General features: G+C 42.5%; 1 protein-coding gene across 1 annotated transcript; it reads left to right on the top strand.

The window, feature by feature from the left end:
- Positions 1 to 567: 567 nt before the first annotated feature.
- On the top strand, positions 568 to 1,579 carry LOC123057919 (uncharacterized). The gene has a single exon (XM_044480783.1). The coding sequence runs from the start codon at positions 800 to 802 to the stop codon at positions 1,310 to 1,312; it is 513 nt and encodes a 170-aa protein (XP_044336718.1). The 5' UTR covers positions 568 to 799; the 3' UTR covers positions 1,313 to 1,579.
- Positions 1,580 to 21,926: the final 20,347 nt, after the last annotated feature.

Here is a 21,926-nt window from a genome sequence, read left to right as displayed (position 1 = left end):
TGGGTAGGTCTTGCACGTATGCGCACCAAAAGCATTTCCCGCCAGCTTCCTCGTGAGAAAGGCGTTGCACGTACGCACGGCCGGACTCGGTAGCTACGCGAAGAAACCATTGGGCGATCGATCCACCAGACGAACAATCATCAAGCAAAGCATGCCGAATAATGAATCGATCATTGTTCCCAACAAAACCCCCCATATCCAATTGTGGATTCACACTGGCTTGCAGGCAGCACTCATGAGACGAGCGCATACAACCAAGCGGTACAGCAAGGCAGCATGGCTGTACGTGCGCGTCAGTGTGCTGTGCCATTATTGTGCCCCTCAACGGATCGATCCATCGGTCGACCGAGGAGAAAAATATATATAAATAAAAAGGCAACTGATTTCTAGCTGAGAAAAAAATTATGATGGAACATGGCCATGGGGCTAGCTAACTAGCTCCTTCCTTGTGCACTGATTAGTGTTGGATGCGTAAGCGTGAGCATTAGTACTCGGTCGTTAAGGATCTAGATGTACATAAGGCCGGCCAGGACGACAAGCACACACACATGCATGAGTGATGCTGATCATCAGTGGCCCTCGCTAGATTTAATACTGCTGGCACCTCTCTCACCAAACTGTGACCATTATTCTTCTTGGCCTCCTCGTCGATCCTATCTCCTCTTTATATGCGTCTCCGGTCGTCACATCACGCCACCATAGAAGAGAGAGATAGTATCCACACAGAGAAGAGCGAAAGGGAGAGGAAGGTGGCTAGGCGCCTAGCTAGCTACGCGGGCAGCAACCCTGAGCTGATCGAATGGGGAACAGCCTGAGGTGCTGCCTGGCGTGCGTGCTGCCGTGCGGCGCGCTGGACCTGGTCCGGATCGTGCACCTCAGCGGCCGCGTCGACGAGTACGGCCGGGCCGTGCTCGCCGGGGAGGTCCTGGCGGCGCACCCGAACCACGTGCTCAGCAGGCCCTGCGGGTCCAGGCAGCAGGGCGGGCCGCGGATCGTCATCATCGTGTCGCCCGAGGCCGAGCTGGAGCGCGGCGAGATCTACTTCCTCCTCCCGGCCGCCTCCGTGCCCGCCGACGCCAAGAAGAAGACAAAGACCAAGCGCGAGCCGAGTCCCGGCGCCGCCGCCGAGGAGGGCCCTCGGCACCATCGCCACCATCGGCTCCACGTCCGCAGCAAGTCGGAAGGCAGCGCGGCCACGGCCGCCGTCGAAGGTCGCCAGCAGCAGCAGCAGCAGCACCGGAGGCGCATGAGCACCGGCAGCCACGCCACGTCGTGGCACCCGCACCTGGCGCGCATCGCCGAGGACCCCTGATCGAGCGCTGGCTCCCGGTCGTGCCGGTATTGTCCTTTCTGCATGGATGGTCTCGTTTTCCTGTCTGATCGCGTGGTAAATATTCTTGTTGCATGTCTCACATTTATTACTGTCTTGTTAAGCTACCCCCAAGTGTACATTGGATTCAAGCGTCGCGTGTGTAAACAGAACAATGCTGTGACCGTGGCATATGTTTTTCTTTGAGTTTTGAACTTCGTGATTTGTGCCTTGTGACACTTCTGTTGTAAATACAAAAGGAGCTGTCAATTTTGGTCTCTCCTAATGCCGTTTTTTTAAGGGAAAAGTCCAAAACAGACCTTCAACTTGTAGATGAAAGCTAAATCAAACCTTGAACTTCAAATCCCTGAAATTGGCACACCGAACTTTCTAATCCTAGTCTATTTTAAACCTTGGGCTGGTTTTCGATGGGATTTTTCGACGGGGGCAGCAGGTTGAGCCGGGATCATTGGTGACTGGGCCGGCCCACCAAGCGTGTAGCGTGTTTTTCCTTTGACTTAGAAAATACCCGTCAAAAAAATACCAAAAAAGACAAGACTCAGCGGGAATCGAACTTGAGATCTGACGCTGCAAAACTTGGTACAAAGTGAATCAAGTAAATATTTAACTAGTCTACTTAGCATTGTGATTCGAAAACAATTCGGAATATTTTTTCTTGAAAGTAATCAACGATTTTGAAATCCGAATATACTTAACAGTGAAAATCAGGTTTTAAAATTCCAAACATGTTTTGAAAAAATGTGAAGAATTTTTGGAATTACGATTTCTTTCTAACACAAACAAATTTTCAAACGTGAACCATTTTTGAAATCCCTGAATATTTTTTATACATGAACCATTTTTTAAACATGAACAAAATTTTCAAAACACCAACATTTTTTGAAACCTGAAAAAAAAATAAAGTGAGAACAACTTTTCAAAACATGAAGAATTTTAAAACATACACATACTTTGAACAAGTGGGAACAAATTTAGAAACCTGAACGATATTTTGAAATGCCAACACTTACTAAAAAACTTCAAAATGGGAGAATTTACTCTTACTTTAGAAATTTCGTTCATGTTTAAAAAAAATCATGTTTTCAACAATTAGTTCTTCTTTTCCAAAAAGTGTTTGCGCTTCAAAAAAATCCAGGGCTTTAAAAATGGTTCACATTTTCAAAAAGAAACTGTTTTTCAAAAACTGTTCGTAATTCCAAAAAAAATTACATTTAGAAAAAATGTTTTTTGCTTCTAAGAATATTCGGATTTCAAGAAAATGTTCCAAAAAGTTACAAAAAAAGTTTAGATCTCGACGCAGGGTGTGTTTAAATATTTCCGTGCTTCTCTTATGTCACCAATCGATATCAGTTAAATTGGCTAGCAGGGGCGTTTTACAAGCGCCTGGTTGTAAGTTCGATTTAGGGAAGCTTTTCTTTCCGACGATTTTATGCCGTGCGGTTCGGAAAAATTGTTGCAAAAATAATAATAACAAGCTTTGCACCTGATAGGCCGGCCCAGTCTGGCTGCAGACAACGATCCCGGGTTTGACCTGCCATGTCGACAATCCCTGTTTGGCAACGCACTCAAGGTTTAAAATAGACCGGGATTAAATAATTGGGTGTGCTGATTTCATGGATTTGAAGTTGAGGATTCTATTTAGCTTTCGTCTACAACTTTAAGGTTTGTTTTGGACATTTTCCTTTTTTTAAACATACGTTGTAGCCTGCACATCCCTACATATTTTAAGGTAACATGTGTCTCATTCGTAAAACAAAGAGTAAAGTACAAGTGACGTAGTAGTTTGTAGACATCTACCTGACAAAATTAAAAAGACAACAGAACACAAGCAATAGGCCAAAAGACCCCAACCAAAAAAATTGCAATCAAGACCGAAGAATTCCTTAAGTTTGATGCCAATGTATGTAAGAAGACGAGTATAAGAAACGAGATTATAGAAAGAGGATACAGCAGCTGGTTCCACCAAAATACACAATGGCCCCATGGAAGTAAGCAAAAGAGCATAAACATCTACGGTCTCTTTTTCTGATTGCGAGGGTCGCTGACCACTGTTAAAGCTCCGGCATCGTTGAAGTAGCCATTGTAGAAGAGCAACATAGTCGATTGTGTCCCTAGATCTAAGGCCACTGTCGGCTCGTCGAGGAATATGCCCATATATGCTCGCCGCACACTAGAAAACACTATAGTTACCCCTTCCAAACTTATTTGAAGGGCCACCGCCACCACTAAAAATAACTGAAGTATCAAACCATCATGGACTCCTGAACAATTCATTAGATCTAATGAAGGATCGGCGGACTGCCACCCACCACACGCTTCCCCGTCAAAAATGGAGTGAGGATCGTCGGAGTGGGATGGAGTGGTGAGGACATATTCCGCCCCAGGAACACCGCCACCGCCTCGCCAAGATAACTTAACTTGTCAAAAAGCGGGCCTGATACGTCCTAAACATATGTACTTTCTTCTACTTAGAGTTTATCCTCTAAACTTACTCCAATGAATAAAAACTAATTGTGGTTTCCAGCAAAATTGTGTTGGGGGTTATCATCTGTGCAGAAAAAACTCCTCGTTCGAAAAATTGAGAAAATCCAAGCAAGGTTTTGAACAGAAGAGGACATAGGCCAGACGATGAGAACCAAGGGTCTCGTAACTCTCAAGTGGCCAACCCAAGAGCCCTAAGGTTGGCGCGCCCCGCGGAACCTTTTGCTGGTCCTGGTTCCCCAGTCCCCTGGTCCATAATCACCCAAGTATCACATATATTTTTTATTCGAGCGGAGACCACTCCCATTGCTGGTCTTCGTACTGGAGGGTTGTTGGGAGGAAGATCATGCCTCCGGAAAGGGGGGGGGCGTGGATTTTACTATCAACTCCTTCTCCATCATCGCCATAATGATCTCCCCATCCATGTGCGAGTAATCAGCTATAGGCACATGGGATGGCTGAGAATTTTGATCTAGTTGAGATGTGAGACCATCATCTAGGTAGAGATAAGGCACCACATCAAAACAATCGATTCCAAAATTTGGGTTAAGCTATTTTCTTGTTGTGATGCTTGTTTTATAGAGAGAACAAAGATTCTTATTGGTGCGTATATCAAGTATGAATTCTTTGAGCATGATTCCTAGTACACCCATTGTTTATGCTAAAACAATTAGAGTAGCAAACTAACACAATTGATCTTGTTCATGACATATGTGCTTATTTTGGTGTATTTTAATAATTTTATATGTTATATATCATACATCAACATTGCAATGATGATTATTGTTGCTATTAGTTGATTCTCTATTCGAAATTGACATTTCAATATGGTGAAGTTTTTGCTTAAATTATTGGGTAGACTTATTGATGGAAAGTATACCACATGATATCATAGTCTCCTTGTTCTAATGTCATATGAGAGGCCTTCAGATGGCAAGACCTGCATCGTCGAGGAATCAGAAAGAAGAACCTCATAGCGAGGCAAAAATGTTGGAGTAAGAACGTACCACGACCTTGGGAAGCATCTCAAGGTTAAGATTTGTATGTACTTCTTTTTTAATTCTCGGTAACTCATCCTAACAATTTTACTACTAATACATTTATATTTATACAATGTTCAACACTTATCCTTACTAGAATATTTTATATTTATCTACCATTCATAGTGGAATTAACCACACAAACATATTACTAAATATTAAGGTACAATGTTCAATGTTGCAACTCTACCATTTGCAAATAGACTTGTATTTGAATATGTTTTTCATGGGAACTATGGCAGCCTTTAGAGATATAAATTTTTGTATTGACAAGTTGTACTTGCTAGACTAATTTACTATTACATACAAGAAAACATATATATATATAACATCACACTACTCCATAAAGTAGTTCATGTTTTTAAATTCTATTGTGCTGCGTATATAATGTTTTATTTTTGTGTCTATTCTAGTACTTTTAGATATCTTTGTAGAGTTCTAGAGATATAACATTGTAAAATACCATGATAGAAGCTTGTAGAGCACAATTGTTATGTTAGGGGAATCCAAACATGGAATTATATAGTGTACAACATGTCAACCAGTAGTTTGTCCTCGGATCCTATCATTTTGCATTCTTGCCTTCACATATTTTTTAGTAGTTATTTATCTTCCTTGGTACATCTTTTGATGCATGATCTATTTGCTTTCTCTAAATCGCAGCTTCTATACAACCATGAGACCATGAGAATTCAGAAGTTAATCTGAAACCACAAAATTGTTCTTTATTTCCCCTTTAGATTGATCAGAACTACACATGACGTACACGCATAAAACATAGAAGGTGACCTATACAAAATGGCAAACAGCCGATGTGCCACACTGTAAGGGCGTGGGTCCAATGGCAATAGAATGTCAACACACAAGTTCATCGCCATGAAAACAAGAACTTACGGGGTAATGCCTTTGGTAGCATCAAGGGAAATATCTCAAGGGTCAATGATATGTGCCTCGCCTCCCCCTCCCCCCTCCCCGCACGTCGCACCAACATCGTTGCTATCTCATTCAGATTGAGAAAAATGTGTGTGTGTGTGTGTGTGTGTGTGTGTGTGTGTGTGTGTGAGAGAGAGAGAGAGAGAGAGAGAGAGAGAGAGAGAGAGATGAAAGTGTGTGCGGTGTGCTTCACGTTGCAAACGGTCTACTCCAAATGAACTTTGACGACCCTCATCGGCAATGAGCATTGTGAACAAACCTTATGCGATGTGATTGACACCAGACAAGCTTTTTCAGCACAATCGGAAACAACACATCAAACTTTCTTTTTTGCGGGTGAAAACCTTGTATTACTCAGCTCTTCAAGTACTTACAATCCATAGCCCATAGCTTTAAGGAAACTTCAGGACCAGAACCTAACCAAGTCATGGTTCTTCCCTCAGTCCCTGCAGAATTAGGTAAGCTATCGCTAACCTTATTTTGGATACGATTTACATTAGTAATACAAGAATCACCAAGCGACATAGGATCGAATCTCTTTAATAATGGACGAATATATCGATCTATTAGTCTCTAATGGCGACAAGAGAGTACTCCCTCTGTAAACTAATATATAAAATGTTTAATATTAGTTTACAGAGGGAGTAACATTTACAAGGATACTTCTTAATAGTTATTTTAATAGAAAAATCTATAAGATTTCTAGGAAACTTCTTCATTGTAGAGTGCAATCTTAATGTTTTCTTTATTGTTGTTCATTCCAAGTATTTTGGTGACGTATTTGAATTTTAACTTTTGTGTAACATCTTGCACTGTAAGTGGCTCGACCCACGCCATGCTACCACGCGCATGGGATTATCATCCAATACCGCGCCACATAGTTGCGCCATCATTGGGCCAAGGCCCAAGTCACCCTATTATTGTAACACTATAGCTGCTAGCCATTCCGCCATGTCCCATTCGTTGTAAATACCAGGGGCGCGACCTACTTGAGGCCATTTGAGCCGTTTTTTTCGTTTTCTTTTCTTTCATTTTTTTATTTTTCCTTCTCTGTTTTTCATTCGTTTTTGTATTCTGTTTCACTATTTTTTGTTTTTCTTATGTTTTTTCACTCTATATTTTCGCATATGTCCAAAAACATTTTTTGATAAGTGATTTACACATTCGACATTGTTCGAACGGTTATTCACCATTTTTTAATGCTTCATCAACATTTTAATATTTATTCCAACATTTTTTAAATACTCATTCAAAAAAATTCAAATACATGTTCAACACTTTTATATACATGATCAATAGTTTTTAAATACTTGTTCAACATCTTTTTAAATACTTGTTCAACCTTTTATAAATACTTCTTGAACATTTTTCAAATACTCGTTCAACATTTTTCAAACACTTGTTCAATATTTTTTCAAATACTTGTTCAACATTTTTTTCTAACGACTTGTTCAACATTTTTTCATATATTTTTAATAGTGTTTTTGTAACATATATATTTATAATATTTTAAGTTATAAACAAAAGTAAAAAAAGATTCTAAGAAAAACAAAAACAAAAAAGAAAGCAAAAAACAAAAACAAAAAAGTATGAAAAGAAACGAAACAGAAAACAAGCAGGTGTTTCCCCACGCCTGGGCCGGCCCAACTGGCGCTCCCTCCAACGAGGGGGTCGCTCTTGTCTCGCTTAACGCGAGAAACAGGAGTGCCCTAGAAGAACAACTAACGAATGATTACTGCTAAGCGAGGCCCCGCAAAGGACACTTGGAGTGAGCTGGGAGCGGGTCATCCGGCGCGCTCTCAGCCGCCGTCACGTGTCGTGCTCTGGGCGCTTCCTCCGAATTTTAGATTTTTTTATTTTTTATGTGTTTTTGACTTTTAGATAATATATTTAGTTTCTTTTTGGATTTTCGATTTTTCTTGGGTTTTTCTTATGCTACGGACAAAAAATCAAGAAAAAATGATGTGAAAAATGCGGGTTTTTTTCTTTTTCGCGAGAGGCACGGTTGTGCCTCTCGCAAAAGAGGAAAAATAAGTTTTTTTGTTTCACGAGAGGCACAAATTTACCTCTCATAAAGGCACGGATTTGCTTCCAGCGAGAGGCATAGCCGCGCCTCTTAGAAAAAGAAAAAAAATGTGTTCTCTTTTTTCTTCTCCTTCCGCGAGAGGCACGGATTTACTTTTCATGGAGACACAGTCGTGCCTCTCGCAAAAGAGGGAAAAACTTCGTTCCATGAGAGGCACATATTTACTTCTCGTGGAGGCACAAATTTGCTTCCCCTGAGAGAGGCATGGCCGTGCCTTTCGAAAAAAAAAGTATTTGTATCCTCCTTCCGTGAGTGGCACGGATTTACTTCTCGTCAAGGCATAGATTTACGTACGCGAAAGGCATAGCCATTCCTCTCGCAAAAGGGAAAAACACGTATTTTTATCACGAGAGACACGGATTACTTCTCGTGCAGGCACGAACTTAATTATGCGAGAGGCATGACTGTGCCTCTCGCAAAAGAAAAAATACGCGTTTTTTTCCTACCATGAGAGGCATATTTCTCATGGAGGCACGAATATGCTTCCGCAAGAGGCATGGTCGTGCCTCTCGAAAAAGAAAAGAAAATGTATTTTTTCATTATGTGAGAGGCACAGAATTGCTTTCATGAAAGGCATGGTCGTGCATACCAGAAAAGAAAAAAATGTACTCCCGATGCGGATTTTTTTCGTGAAAAAAGTTCATCGAGAACTATCAACATGGGATCTAGTTTTAAAGATCTCGACGCGACGAATCCAATGATGAAAAAGGGTCAAGATTTGGTCATACGGTTCGAAAGATAAAACGTTTTGAATAAATAAATCTACGAAAAAAGGAAAATTCCCAGTTTACGACAAGTGAAGCACATGCAGTATGACATTTGTCGCAACCTAAGAAAGCAAGAGTGACCTTTAAAATAAATACTTCTTAATTAGTAATTTCAACAGATGCTACAGTCAATGAACGTTTTGGACCTCACACCCCAGGCCACGGCCAGGCTGTCTGAGGTCTGTCTTCGCCACTGTTAGCTGCCATTTGTCACTCGTTGCAAGAGATGCGATAGCTCTCGCTCACGTGTGTTCTTTAGCGTAGCTACCAATCTTAGCTTTGACTTCGGGAACGTTCCACCTAGTTTTGAAAAGGTTATGGTAGGTTCTTTTAACCTTTTTTGTTTTCTTTCTTTTGTTCTCTGTTGGTTTTTCTGTTTATTCAATCGGATTTCTATTTTTTTTTCTTTTTTCCTTATCGTTTTTGTTTATTTTTTCCTATTTTTCTTGCATTTTTATATTTCCCCATTTACTTTTTTATGCATATAGTTTTAATTGTGAATATTTATTAAATTCGTAATTTTTGGATTTTATGAATATTTATAAATTTCATTAAAAATAATGATTTTTATACATTCATGGTTTTAAATTGTTTTTCCAAATTCACGAAGAGTTATTTGAATTTTTCAACATTTTTTAAGTGTTGAATATTTTACAAATTCATAAACGTTTTTAAATTCATGAACATTTTTATATTTATGGACATTTTTTAAAAAATTGCAAACATTTTTCAAGTTGCCGAACATTGTTTAAAATGCTTGAACATCTTCTTAAATTGAAATAAAACCGATCTAAGTCAAAATACAAAATATACAGAAAAAGCGTCCGAATAAAAATGTACTCCCGCACATATAGAAGAGCTTTTTTCTTAGCGCCATGTATCCAAGAAGAGTGTATAGATGAGCTTTTTTCTTAGCACCACATATCAAACAAGAGCGTATAGATGAGCTTTTTTCTTAGCGCCACTTATCAAAGAAGAGCGTATAGATGTGAATATCCATTTCTGAGCCCAGACACATCTGCATTCGGTGAAAAGAAAATTCACACGAAATACTAAAATAAAACCCAACTTTTTTGCATGAAAAATAATTTGATGCGTGAGGTGCGCTCCAAATTTCAGATCATTTGGAAATATGATTAGATCTGATAAAAAATAAAATTTGGTAAGAACAATACATGAATAGTAAACTTTTCATAGACCACAATTTTTTCTTTTTTGCCGAGATCTACCCAGTTGTTCAAATGATCTGAAATTTGGAACGCACCTCATGCATCAAACTATCTTCCATGCAAAAATAATCTGGAATTTTTCTAGTATTTTTTGTATTTTTTGTTCATCGCAGGTGCATCTGAGCCTGTGTACCGAATCGCCTCGTCCGTATAGATGAGCTTTTTTCTTAGTCGAGTACATAATACTAGCTTTATTGTAGAAGAATGTATAGAAGAGCTTTTTTCTTAGCGCCATGTATCAACGGGCTTTTTTAAGGGGTACATATACAAGAATCAGTTGGTTTTACTTGTAACGACCCGACCCAATAAGGACACGGGGGTAAGCGGGGAGCAACTAGTTAACAAGCGCTCCTTCGGGAGCCTCGCAACGATCAACGCCACTTGGCGCGCTCTTAGCCATTCGCCACGTGTCGTACTCTGGAGGCTCCCTCCGGATTTTATTTTATTTTTGCGCATGTGTTTCCGGCTTTTTAAACGGTTTTTTCCGGGTTTTTTTGACGTTTTGGTTTTCCCCTAGTCTTCCTTAGCTTTTCAATCAAAAAAAATCAAGAAAATTTTTTTTGCGTGAAAAAAACGTGTTTTCTTTTTTTTTTCGAGAAAGTCACGATTTTTTTTCACGAGAGGCATGTTTGTGCTTTAGCGAGAGTCACGGCCGTGCCTTTCGGAAACGGAAAAAGAACGCATTTTCTGTTTTTTTTCTTTCGCAAGAGTCACGGTTTTGCTTCCGCGAGAGGCACGGTTGTGCTTTCGCGAGAGTCATGGCCGTGCCTCTCAGAAAGGAAAAAAATTACGTGTTTTCTGTTTTTTTTTCTTTCGCGAGAGTCACAGTTTTGCTTCTACGAGAGGCACGGTTGTGCTTTCACGAGAGTCACGGCCGTGTCTCTCGAAAACGGAAAAAAACGCGTTTTCTGTTTTGTTTTCTTCCACGAGAGTCACGGTTTTGCTTTCACGAGAGACACAGGTGTGATTTCGCCAGAGGCACGGGCGTGCCTCTTTCGAAAAGGGAAAATAACCGTGCTCCCGATTCGGTTTTTTCGCCCGGTTCTTTTCATCTGGTTTTTTCGTGAAAAAAAAATGTTCGTCAAAACCTATCAACATGGAATCTAATTTTAAAGATCTCGACGCGAGGAATCCAATGGTGAAAACGGTTCGAGATTTGGACGCACGGTTTAAAAGATAAAACATTTTGAATAAACAGATCTACGATAAAAGGAAAAACTCCTAGGTTGCGACAAGTGACACGCTGTATATGCGCCGCTTGTCGCGGTGTGGAAAAGTGGAGTGTTCTTTACAATGAATACTCCTTAATTAGTGATTTTGGGGTAAGTGAGATAGCTACAACTTTGAAGCCAGCCTCCAATACTAGAGCTCCCGTGCAGCAAGTTCATAGGTGGATCGCACCGGGTGATGATGCAGTAAAAAATAATGTTAATGAGGCCATATCTCGCAATGGCAAGACGGGGGCGGCTGCAGCAAGGATGGCAACTATTTGGGCGCATCAGCAGTCACCATTGAAGGTCTGATGGATCCAACAAGTCTGAAGCACATGCATGCGGCGAGGCTCTTGCTCTGGCGAGAGACTTAAACGTCACACATGCGATCATACCCTTAGATTGCATGCAAGTAGTGACGGATATCAATGGGAGAGCGCTATCTTCATATGCTTTGGTTATAGATGAAATAAAGGAGTCTATGAATGAATTTGTAAATATTAGTTTTTGTTATGAGTGTAGGGAAGCAAATTTGGAAGCTCACGCCATTGCTAAGGCGGCTTTAGCGTTTCCCTCTGGTCGTCGTTTGTGGCTAGGGACCTTACCAGACATTGTCTGTATCGCTCCGGCTTTGAACATTGAATAAATTCCCTAGTTACCCTAAAAAAATTGTATTGCACCACCTTCATGGCACCCAGTAGCGGCAGCAGAAATATGGCAGGACCCAGGCAGGCTTCGGAACACTGTAGCACTGTAGCTACAATATCTGCTACACCTACAAAGGAATTGCATGTCACGCCCCAGGCAGCGGCCCGGGCTGCCTGGGGCCTGTCTCCGCCACTGATGGCACCCGTACCTCCCTGCCGCTCGGCGGCCTCCTCATTGTTGCCTAGGAAAAGAAACAACAAGGACAGAGTCCAGAAGAAATCTTAAACTTGTAGGTGAAACCTAAATCAAATCTTAAACTTTGAATCCTGAAAATCAGCACACCAAAATCTTCAATCCCAGTCTATTTTAAACCTTGAGAGCGTTTCCAAACAGAAATTGTCGACGTGATAGGTCAAATACCCGGATTGTTGACTGCATAGGCGACTGGGGCCAGCCCACTAACAAGTGATGTAAAAGTACCCAGAAAAGAGATGTCCGAGGAATTGAAGTTACAACCAAGTGATGCTTTAGCCCTCACACTAGCCACTAGAAATAATGACTTTTATTGCTATAGTTAGAGGCCTGAACAATTTAACAACAAACCGCAGTGTTGACATTTGAAAACATATATTTAAGGGCGAACAAATATTGAAATCTCCTAAAAAATTAAAGTGCAGACACTTTTTGAAACTTCTGAATACATTTTGAAAAAATGAACAATTTTTTTAAAACATGATCAATTTTGAAAAGGTGAACACTTTTTAAACGTAACATTTTTTGAGAAAATGGGATTTTTTTTAAACCTGAACAAAATTTAAAATGCCGAGCACTTTTTGTTTTAATGGGAACTAAATGAAACCTGAACAAAAATTTAAAGTGCAAATACTTTTTGTAAATTAAAAAATGGGAACACATTTTGAAAACTGAATAAATGTGTAAGAAAAATGTTTGGGACATCTAAAATAATGTCATATAGTTTTATAAAAAATTGTGACATCTAAAAAACTGAAGAAATGTGTACGAGCAATTGTAAACAAATGTTCGTATAGAAAATCTATTTTGAAAAAATGTTACTGTGTATTCAAAAAAATGTAGAAAACATGCATTTTAACAAAACAATGTACATAATGTGTTTAAAAAAATATGGAAAGTGTATCATAAAAATTGCCATGTGTGTGTTACAAATGTATATTGTGTCCAGGGAAAAATTAGATATGTGTAATAAAGAAAACCAGTCAAACCTATAAGAAACAAAAGAAAAGAAAAAAATAAAAATGATGAAGAGAATGAAGAAAAAACAAAAGAAAACAAAAAGTATAACAAAGAAAGAAAAGTATAATCAACCAAAAAAGCCACAAGAACCGACGAGAAAGAAAAAGAAAACGAAATAGAAAGACACAAAGAAAAACCAGAGCTGAGCGAGCACGGGAGTGATGGCGCTAATGGGCCACCCCGATTTGACTTGCCACGTCTGCAAATCCCAGCTAAACACTCTTGAGGTTTAAAATAGACCAGGGTCAGAAAATTTGATGTGCTGATTTCAAGAACTGAAAGTTCAGAATTCGATTTAATTTTCACCTACAAGTTCAAGGTTCGTTTTAGGTTTTTTGAAACAATAATCGGCCGCAGGCCGCCGAAGGCTCCCGCAGTGTCACCGGCTAGCGCTTCTCCCTGATCCAACATGCACGTCAACTCTACCCGACATTGGTCGGGCACAAGCATGCGTGACACATGGCCCTCGAACGCGCGTCCGACCTGCATCCAAGCGCCCCGTTCGCTGGCTGGACCCTCCTCATCTACCCGCGCGCCCGTTCATAGCTTTTTTTTAGAAAAAACTTTCGATTTATTCATCGAAAATCATGATAGCACAATGAATATGAGAAATAAAAAAAAATACATTCAGATCAATAAACCACCTAGCGATGATTACACACACTGAAGCGAGCCGAAGGCGTCATCGCCCCTTATAGAAATTGAGGCTTAAGCGTATGCGGTTAGCAGGGACGCGTGCGTATTTATATAGACACAAGGCCGCAGGATATACAAGGGTTGTTAGGCTATGGATTGATCTACAAGTCATAACCTAGATAGGATGCAATCTCAACAGCCCAACTACAACTTAAACAGACTACTCGCACGCACGCATATACGGTTTATACATATCGTTTACATTGTTTAACACTCCTCCCTCCCGTTCCTAGCTTGATTGACAGATTAACAGGCGACGTGATCCCGTCTAGTACTCCGTATCATGCATGCATGCATGTACGTACCCTCCGTGCGCACCTGCCTCTGCGGCGCTGCCGATGTTCTTTCTCTCACACACGCCATGATCGGTCACTGTTACGGTGTTACCCTAGCCCTACATGTGGCGGAGTACGTGCGCGTAATCTTGCTCCGGACTTGCGTGAGTCCCAGGACATCGCACGTTGTTCGTTCCGCCGCATTGCTCGTGCGCAGTAGGAGTAATCGGATCCGAAGGCGACTGACGCGCCGCACGCTTCCAGTTGGTGCCAGCCTCGGGGGCAATGTATCGGGCGCGCGCCAAGTGATGCATGGAATCGGCGCCGATCTCGGCGCACGGGGGGTGCTCCCCGTCCGGCCTACCGCTTCCCTACTGCTGGGTACAAACAAACATTTTCTTCTAGCCAGTCCTGGCACTAGCAGTACACACAAGGTTTTTACTGTGACCCTGTGGAATAGTACAGTACGAAGACCGCCATACCGGTTGTACATGGCAGGGCACTAACCTAACATCCCGCGAATGGTCGGCGACTATTGGCTTTGTTGACTTCGATCGTCCCCAAGTGATTCACCCGAAGAGAAAAACAGATGGAAACTGACAAAGGTAGGGTGGTAGCTGTTGACTTCCTCCCCCCGGATTGCTTGCTCATGCTTCATGTAAAACAAAGCAATTCATGTGTTGGGAGTCGAGGCTGCAGTGTGAGCAGAGCACACAGCCATCTATACTAGGACCACGTCGGCTCGTTGGATATGCTTAGGTTCATCTGCCTCATTTCTATTTAAGGTTAGGTTCACTTACCTCATTGGCGTGGCGATTTTGTACGCCCCGCACGCATGAAGCCAGCGAACAGCTTCACGTGTCGGTTGGAGAGGCCTGCCGTCGCTTGTAGTGCGCTGTCGGGCACTGTGGTTGTTCTCTCTTCCTGCAGCAACAGGGCATTGCGGTTGCAGGCGTCGTTGTTTCTTTCCTATTTTCTTTGCATTCGTCGGACGTCGTCTTTTGGTAGGATGGGTGGGAGTTGGCGATTGTGTATAGACTACAGGAAACTAAATAGCCTTATCATTAATAAAAATATTCCATTCCTTTATTACAGCTGAGCTAAACGTACACATAAATCGTGTTGCAGTATTGTAGATCACCGCGGTTGAGCTGGTGGTCTATACCAACGGCGGGTTTGGTTACCTGCCTCCTTTTTTGTTATTTTTCTGTAACTTAGTTGGGTCTGGCTCATGCCTTTTTAGAGAAAAGGCCAGAGCCCGACTTTATAAATAAAGCCACCAGGCAGAGTCATAACATGCCACACAAACCGATCACAGAAACTATCACAAAGTATCAGCGTCACATTGAACCAAACTGAAGTTTAACGTACATGACTCTCAAACCAGTACACGGCACGCAGGCCAGAGACTCAAGAACAACGATAGCAGGGCCAACAACTCCTAACTGCCGGCCTGAGCTCGAGGAAGGGAGGTAGCTGTAGCCCAAATCTTGGAAGCCATGTCATCAAACACATCCCAATCCTCCTCCTTAGTCAATAATCCCCATTGCTGCAGGAATATGCAAGTTTTAAACAAGCAATCAGCAGGCTTAGCAGGAAAAACATGTTCAATGGTAAACTTGTTCCTAGTCGTCCAAAGGGTCCAGCACATCGCTGCAAATCCCACCCAAAACATTCTTCTCTGGGCCCCAACCAGGTTAGAGGCCAGAAGACGAAGATCTGAGAAGGAAAACGGTCTCCAAGAGACATGAAGCAACAATCTGATACAACACCAAAAGAGTTTAGCCAAGACACAATTGAAGAAGATATGAGTCGTGTCCTCTCGCTGACCACACAAAGCACATCGATAAGAGCCTGGACCATTACGCTTGCGGATCTGGTCAGCAGCCGGCAAGCGCCCACAGGAGGCCTGCCATAAGTAGACCTTAATTTTCGGAGGGATGCGGGCCCTCCAGATCCACTTGAATTTGGAAATGGTGGAGCCAGAAATCAGCTTGCCATATAACGACTTAACAGAGAACCGCCCAGTATAAGGCATGTTTACAGGATCTACAGACAACCATGCCCAGACAAGTACCACATGATGCTAAACAACTACTTAAACAGGTGGGGAAGGAAAAGAACATGGTGCCTAGAGTGCAAACTTTTGCATGGAGATTATTAAGGAAGGCACTCCCAACAGGTATGAGAGTAGGTAAATATTCCAGTCATATCAACAAATATTGCACTAGATGTGATCAGGAAGAAGACGACATGCATCTATTTTTTACATGTCCTTTTGCTAAAGCTGCTTGGATTTCCCAACCTTGGTTTATCAAATCTGAACTTCTTTCTAACAATAGTAATAATATATCAGCTATTCTCAATGCTTTCATCAACTCAGGACACCCTCAAGCTTCTCTATCAAATATCATGACCTTTTTATGGTGCATGTGGAAGGCGAGGAATGATGTTCTTTTTCGCAGGAAAGAAACTAAACCTACACAGGAGGTCCACCAAACTATGCAAGCCATAATAAAAAGTCAAGAATTAACTTCTCAAATGAATCTGGAAGGAAAAGAAATGAGACATGCGATGCCCAACATCAAGAGGTCTTCAAAAATTCAACAGCGGGTCAATGGGAAAATAAGGCCAATAGGAAATGCAAAGTACATAACTTTCACGGATGCGGCTTGGAGAGAAGATATGCAAGATATCACAGGGATTGGAATTTCTATCCAAGCAGGGGAAGATCAGCAACAGATTGATATTAGTGTTCTTTCAACAGAATATCAAATTTGTTCTCCTCTGCAAGCTGAAGCACTAGCTTTAAAGGTTGGTGCACAGGTAGTTACAGAGCTAACAAAAGGAGACATTATATTCAGCACGGATAATCAAACTTTAGCCAAAGTTGCAGAATCTAGAGATCTTCAAAACGATCTTGGGAAATGGGAAATCAGGGTTCACCTAGCAGATTTTTTGCCACCACTAGTCGCACTCAGGCTAAGGTGAATTTTATTACTAGGGACCTCAACAGTAGGGCACACAACAATGCTGCTACAGCCTATTCTTCAAATCTCGATGTTAATGTTGGGAAACGTAGCATGCAATTGCAAAAACTTTCCTACAATCACACAAGATCTATCTAGGAGATGCATAGCAACGGGAGGGGGAGAGTGTGTCCACGTACCCTCGCAGACCGAAAGCGGAAGCGTTTACTTAACGCGGTTGATGTAGTTGAACGTCTTCTCGATTCAACTGATCAAGTATCGAAGTACGACACCTCCGAGTTCTGCACACATTCAGCTCGATGACGTCCCTCGAACTCTTGATCCAGCAAAGTGTCGAGGGAGAGTTTCGTCGACACGATGGCGTGGTGACGATGATAGTGAAGTGATCCACGCGGGGCTTCGCCTCAGCACTACGACAATATGACCGGAGGAGCAAACTGTGGAGGAGGGCGCCGCACACGGTTTGCAACAATTGATGTGTGTTAGAGGCGCCCCCACCCCCGTATATAGAGGAGGGAGAGGGGAGGAGGCCGGCCTAGGCGTGCCCCAAGTGGGAGGAGTCCCACTTGGGCTCCTAGTCCAATTCGCCCCCCTTCCTTTTACCAGAAGGGGAAAGGGGAAAGGAGAGAGAGGAGGAGAAGGAAAGGGGGGCGTCGCCCCCTCCCCTTGTCCAATTCGGACTCCTCCCTTGGGGGAGGGGGCGCCACCCCTTTTGGGCTGGTTTGCCACCCTCCTATGGCCCATATGGCCCATATCTTCCCCCCGGGGGGGGGGGGGGTCCGGTAACCCCCCGGTACTCCAATATGTACCCGATACATTTCGAAACACTTTTGGTGTCCGAATACTATCGTCCAATATATCAATATTTACCTCTTGACCATTTCGAGACTCCTCGTCATGTCCGCGATCTCATCCGGTACTATGAACAATCTTCGGTCCCCAAAACACATAACTCATAATACAAATTATCATCGAACGTTAAGTGTGCGGACCCTACGGGTTCGAGAACTATGTAGACATGACCGAGACACCTCTCTGGTCAATAACCAATAGAGGAACCTGGATGCACATATTGGTTCCTACATATTCTACGAAGGTCCTTATCGGTCAAACCGTAATGACAACATACGTTATTCCCTTTGTCATTAGTATGTTACTTGCCCGAGATTCGATCATCGGTATCTCCATACCTAGTTCAATCTCGTTACCGGCAAGTCTCTTTACTCGTTTTGTAATGCATCATCCAGCAACTAACTTATTAGTCACATTGCTTGCAAGGCTTATTATGATGTGCATTACCAAGAGGGCCTAGAGATACCTCTCTGATACTCGGAGTGACAAATCCTAATCTTGATCTATGCCAACCCAACAAACACCTTCAGAGACCTGTAGAGCATCTTTATAATCACCCAGTTACGTTGTGACATTTGATAGCACACAAGGTATTCCTCCGGTATCCGGGAGTTGCATAATCTCATAGTCAAAGGAATATGTATAAGTCTTGAAGAAAGCAATAGCAATAAAACTTAACGGTCATTATGCTAAGCTAATGGATGGGTCTTGTCCATCACATCATTCTCCTAATGATGTGATCTCGTTCATCAAATGACAACACATGTCTATGGTTAGGAAACTTAACCATCTTTGATTAACGAGCTAGTCTAGTAGAGGCTTACTAGGGACACGGTGTTTTGTCTATGTATCCACACATGTATCAAGTTTCCGGTTAATGCAATTCTAGCACGAATAATAAACATTTATCATGATATAAGGAAATATAAAATAACAACTTTATTATTGCCTCTAGGGCATATTTCCTTCAGTATCCCACTTGCACTAGAGTCAATAATCTAGTCCACATTGTCATGTGATTTAACACCAATAGTTCACATCTTTACGTGATTAATATCCATAGTTCACATCGCCATGTGACTAATACCCAAAGGGTTTACTAGAGTCAATAATCTAGTTCACATCGCTATGTGATTAACACCCAAAGAGTACTAAGGTGTGATCATGTTTTGCTTGTGAGAGAAGTATAGTCAACGAGTCTGCCACATTCAGAGCCGTATGTATTTTGCAAATTGTCTATGTCTACAATGCTTTGCATGGAGCTACTCTAGCTAATTGCTCCCACTTTCAATATGTATCCAGATTGAGACTCAAAGTCATCCGGATCGGTGTAAAAGCTTGCATCGAAGTAACTCTTTTACGACAAACTCTTTATCACTCCGCTGTCCAGTGATCCACTCCTGGATTACTTTGGTACCTCCCTGCTAGAATTATAGCAAGGCACACATCAGGTCTGATACACAACATTGCATACATGATAGAACCTATGGCTGAGGCATAGGGAATAACTTTCATTTTCTCTCTATCTTCTGCAGTGGTTAGGCATTGAGTCTGACTCAACTTCACACCTTGTAACACAGGCAAGAACCCTTTCTTTGACTAATCCATTTTGAACTTCTTCAAAACTTTATCAAGGTATGTGCTTTGTGAAAGTCCAATTAAGTGTCTTGATCTATCTCTATAGATCTTGATGCCCAATATATAAGCAGCTTCACCGAGGTCTTTCATTGAAAAACTCTTATTCAAGTATCCTTTTATGCTATCCAAAAATTCTATATCATTTCCAATCAACAATATGTCATCCACATATAATATTAGAAATGCTAGAGAGCTCCCACTCACTTTCTTGTAAATACAGACTTCTCCAAAAGTCTGTATAAAACCATATGCTTTTATCACCTCATCAAAGCATATATTCCAACTCCAAGATGCTTGCACCAATCCATAAATGGATCGCTGGAGTTTGCACACTTTGTTAGCACCTTTAGGACCAGCAAAACCTTTTGGTTGCATCATATACAACTCTTCTTTAAGAAATCCATTAAGGAATGCGGTTTTTAATATCCATCTGCCAGATTTCATAAAATGTGGCAATTGCTAACATGATTCGGACAGACTTAAGCATCGCTACGGGTGAGAAAATCTCACCATAGTCAACACCTTGAACTTGTCGAAAACCTTTTGCGACAAGTCGAGCTTTGTAGACAATAACATTACCATCAGCGTCAGTCTTCTTCTTGAAGATCCATTTATTCTCTATGGCTTGCCGATCATCGGCCAAGTCAACCAAAGTCCACAGTTTGTTCTCATACATGGATCCCATCTCAGATTTAATGGCCTCAAGCCATTTCACAGAATCTGGGCTCGCCATCACTTCCTCATAGTTCGTAGGTTCGTCATGGTCTAGTAACATGACTTCCAGAACAGGATTTCCGTACCACTCTGGTCCAGAACGTACTCTGGTTGACATACGAGGTTCGGTAGCAACTTGATCTGAAGTTTCATGATCATCATCATTAGCTTCCTCACTAATTGGTGTAGTCATCACGGGAACGGTTTTCTGTGATGAGCTACTTTCCATTTCGAGAGAAGGTACAATTACCTCATCAAGTTCTACTTTCCTCCCACTCACTTCTTTCGAGAGAAACTCCTTCTCTAGAAAGGATCCATTCTTAGAAACAAAGGTCTTGCCTTCGGATCTGTGGTAGAAGGTGTACCCAATAGTTTATTTTGGGTATCCTATGAAGACACACTTCTCCGATTTGGGTTCGAGCTTATCAGGCTGAAACTTTTTCACATAAGCATTGCAACCCCAAACTTTAAGAAAACGACAGGTTAGGTTTCTTGCCAAACCACAGTTCATATGGTATTCGGAAGACAACGACCTCAGAGTATTGACAGTCTTTGAGACTTTTGCTTCAAACAATCGACGCAAGAGGGCTGAGGGAGTCCTGGATTAGGGGGTGTTCGGGTAGCCGGACTATACCTTCAGCCGGACTCCAGGACTATGAAGATACAAGATTGAAGACTTCATCCTGTGTCCGGATGGGACTTTCCTTGGCGTGGAAGGCAAGCTTGGCGATGCGGATATTCAAGATCTCCTACCATTGTAACCGACTTTGTGTAACCCTAACCCTCTCCGGTGTCTATATAAACTGGAGGGTTTTAGTCCGTAGGACAACTTCATCATACAACAATCATACCATAGGCTAGCTTTTAGGGTTTAGCCTCCTTGATCTCGTGGTAGATCTACTCTTGTACTACCCATATCATCAATATTAATCAAGCAGGACGTAGGGTTTTACCTCCATCAAGAGGGCCCGAACCTGGGTAAAACATCGTGTTCCTTGCCTCCTGTTACCATCCGGCCTAGACGCACAGTTCGGGACCCCCTACCCGAGATCCGCCGGTTTTGACACCGACATTGGTGCTTTCATTGAGAGTTCCTCTGTGTCGTCGCTTTTAGGCCCGATGGCTCCTTCGATCATCAACAACGATGCAGTCCAGGGTGAGACTTTTCTCCCCGGACAGATCTTCGTCTTCGGCGGCTTCGCACTGCGGGCCAATTCGCTTGGCCACCTTGAGCAGATCGAAAGCTACGCCCCTGGCCATCAGGTCAGGTTTGGAAGCCTAAACTACACGGCTGACATCCGCGGGGACTTGATCTTCGACGGATTCAAGCCACAGCCAAGCGCGCCGCACTGTCTCGATGGGCATGATATAGCTCTGCCGCCGAACAGCGCCTTGGAGGCCGCACACGCATCGGTTCCGACCATTGATTCGGAGCCTACTGCACCGATCGAGGATCAGCGGTTGGACGCTGCCTCAGGGGCTGCGATCTCAGAGGCGATCGAGCCGAACTCCAGCCCCGCACTCCGCATGGCCCGTGACTCCGAGGAGCCGGATTCCTCTCCGAACTCCGAGCCCCCCGCGCCCCTGCCGATCGAATCCGATTGGGCGCCGATAATGGAGTTCACCGCCGCGGACATCTTTCAGCACTCGCCCTTCGGCGACATCCTGAATTCTCTAAAGTCTCTCTCTTTATCAGGAGAGCCCTGGCCGGACTACGGTCAGCAAGGTTGGGATACGGACGATGAAGAAATTCAAAACCCACCC

Source organism: Triticum aestivum, chromosome 3A (assembly GCF_018294505.1).
Source record: "Triticum aestivum cultivar Chinese Spring chromosome 3A, IWGSC CS RefSeq v2.1, whole genome shotgun sequence".
In the NCBI taxonomy this organism is placed as follows: Eukaryota; Viridiplantae; Streptophyta; class Magnoliopsida; order Poales; family Poaceae; genus Triticum; species Triticum aestivum.
The sequence above is the reverse complement of the archived record's forward strand: the minus strand, read 5'-3'. Positions and strand labels throughout refer to the sequence as shown.

Bases quoted from the DNA above. Each gene is read 5' to 3' on its own strand.
- LOC123057919 (XM_044480783.1), top strand. From the start codon at position 800: ATGGGGAACAGCCTGAGGTGCTGCCTGGCGTGCGTGCTGCCGTGCGGC.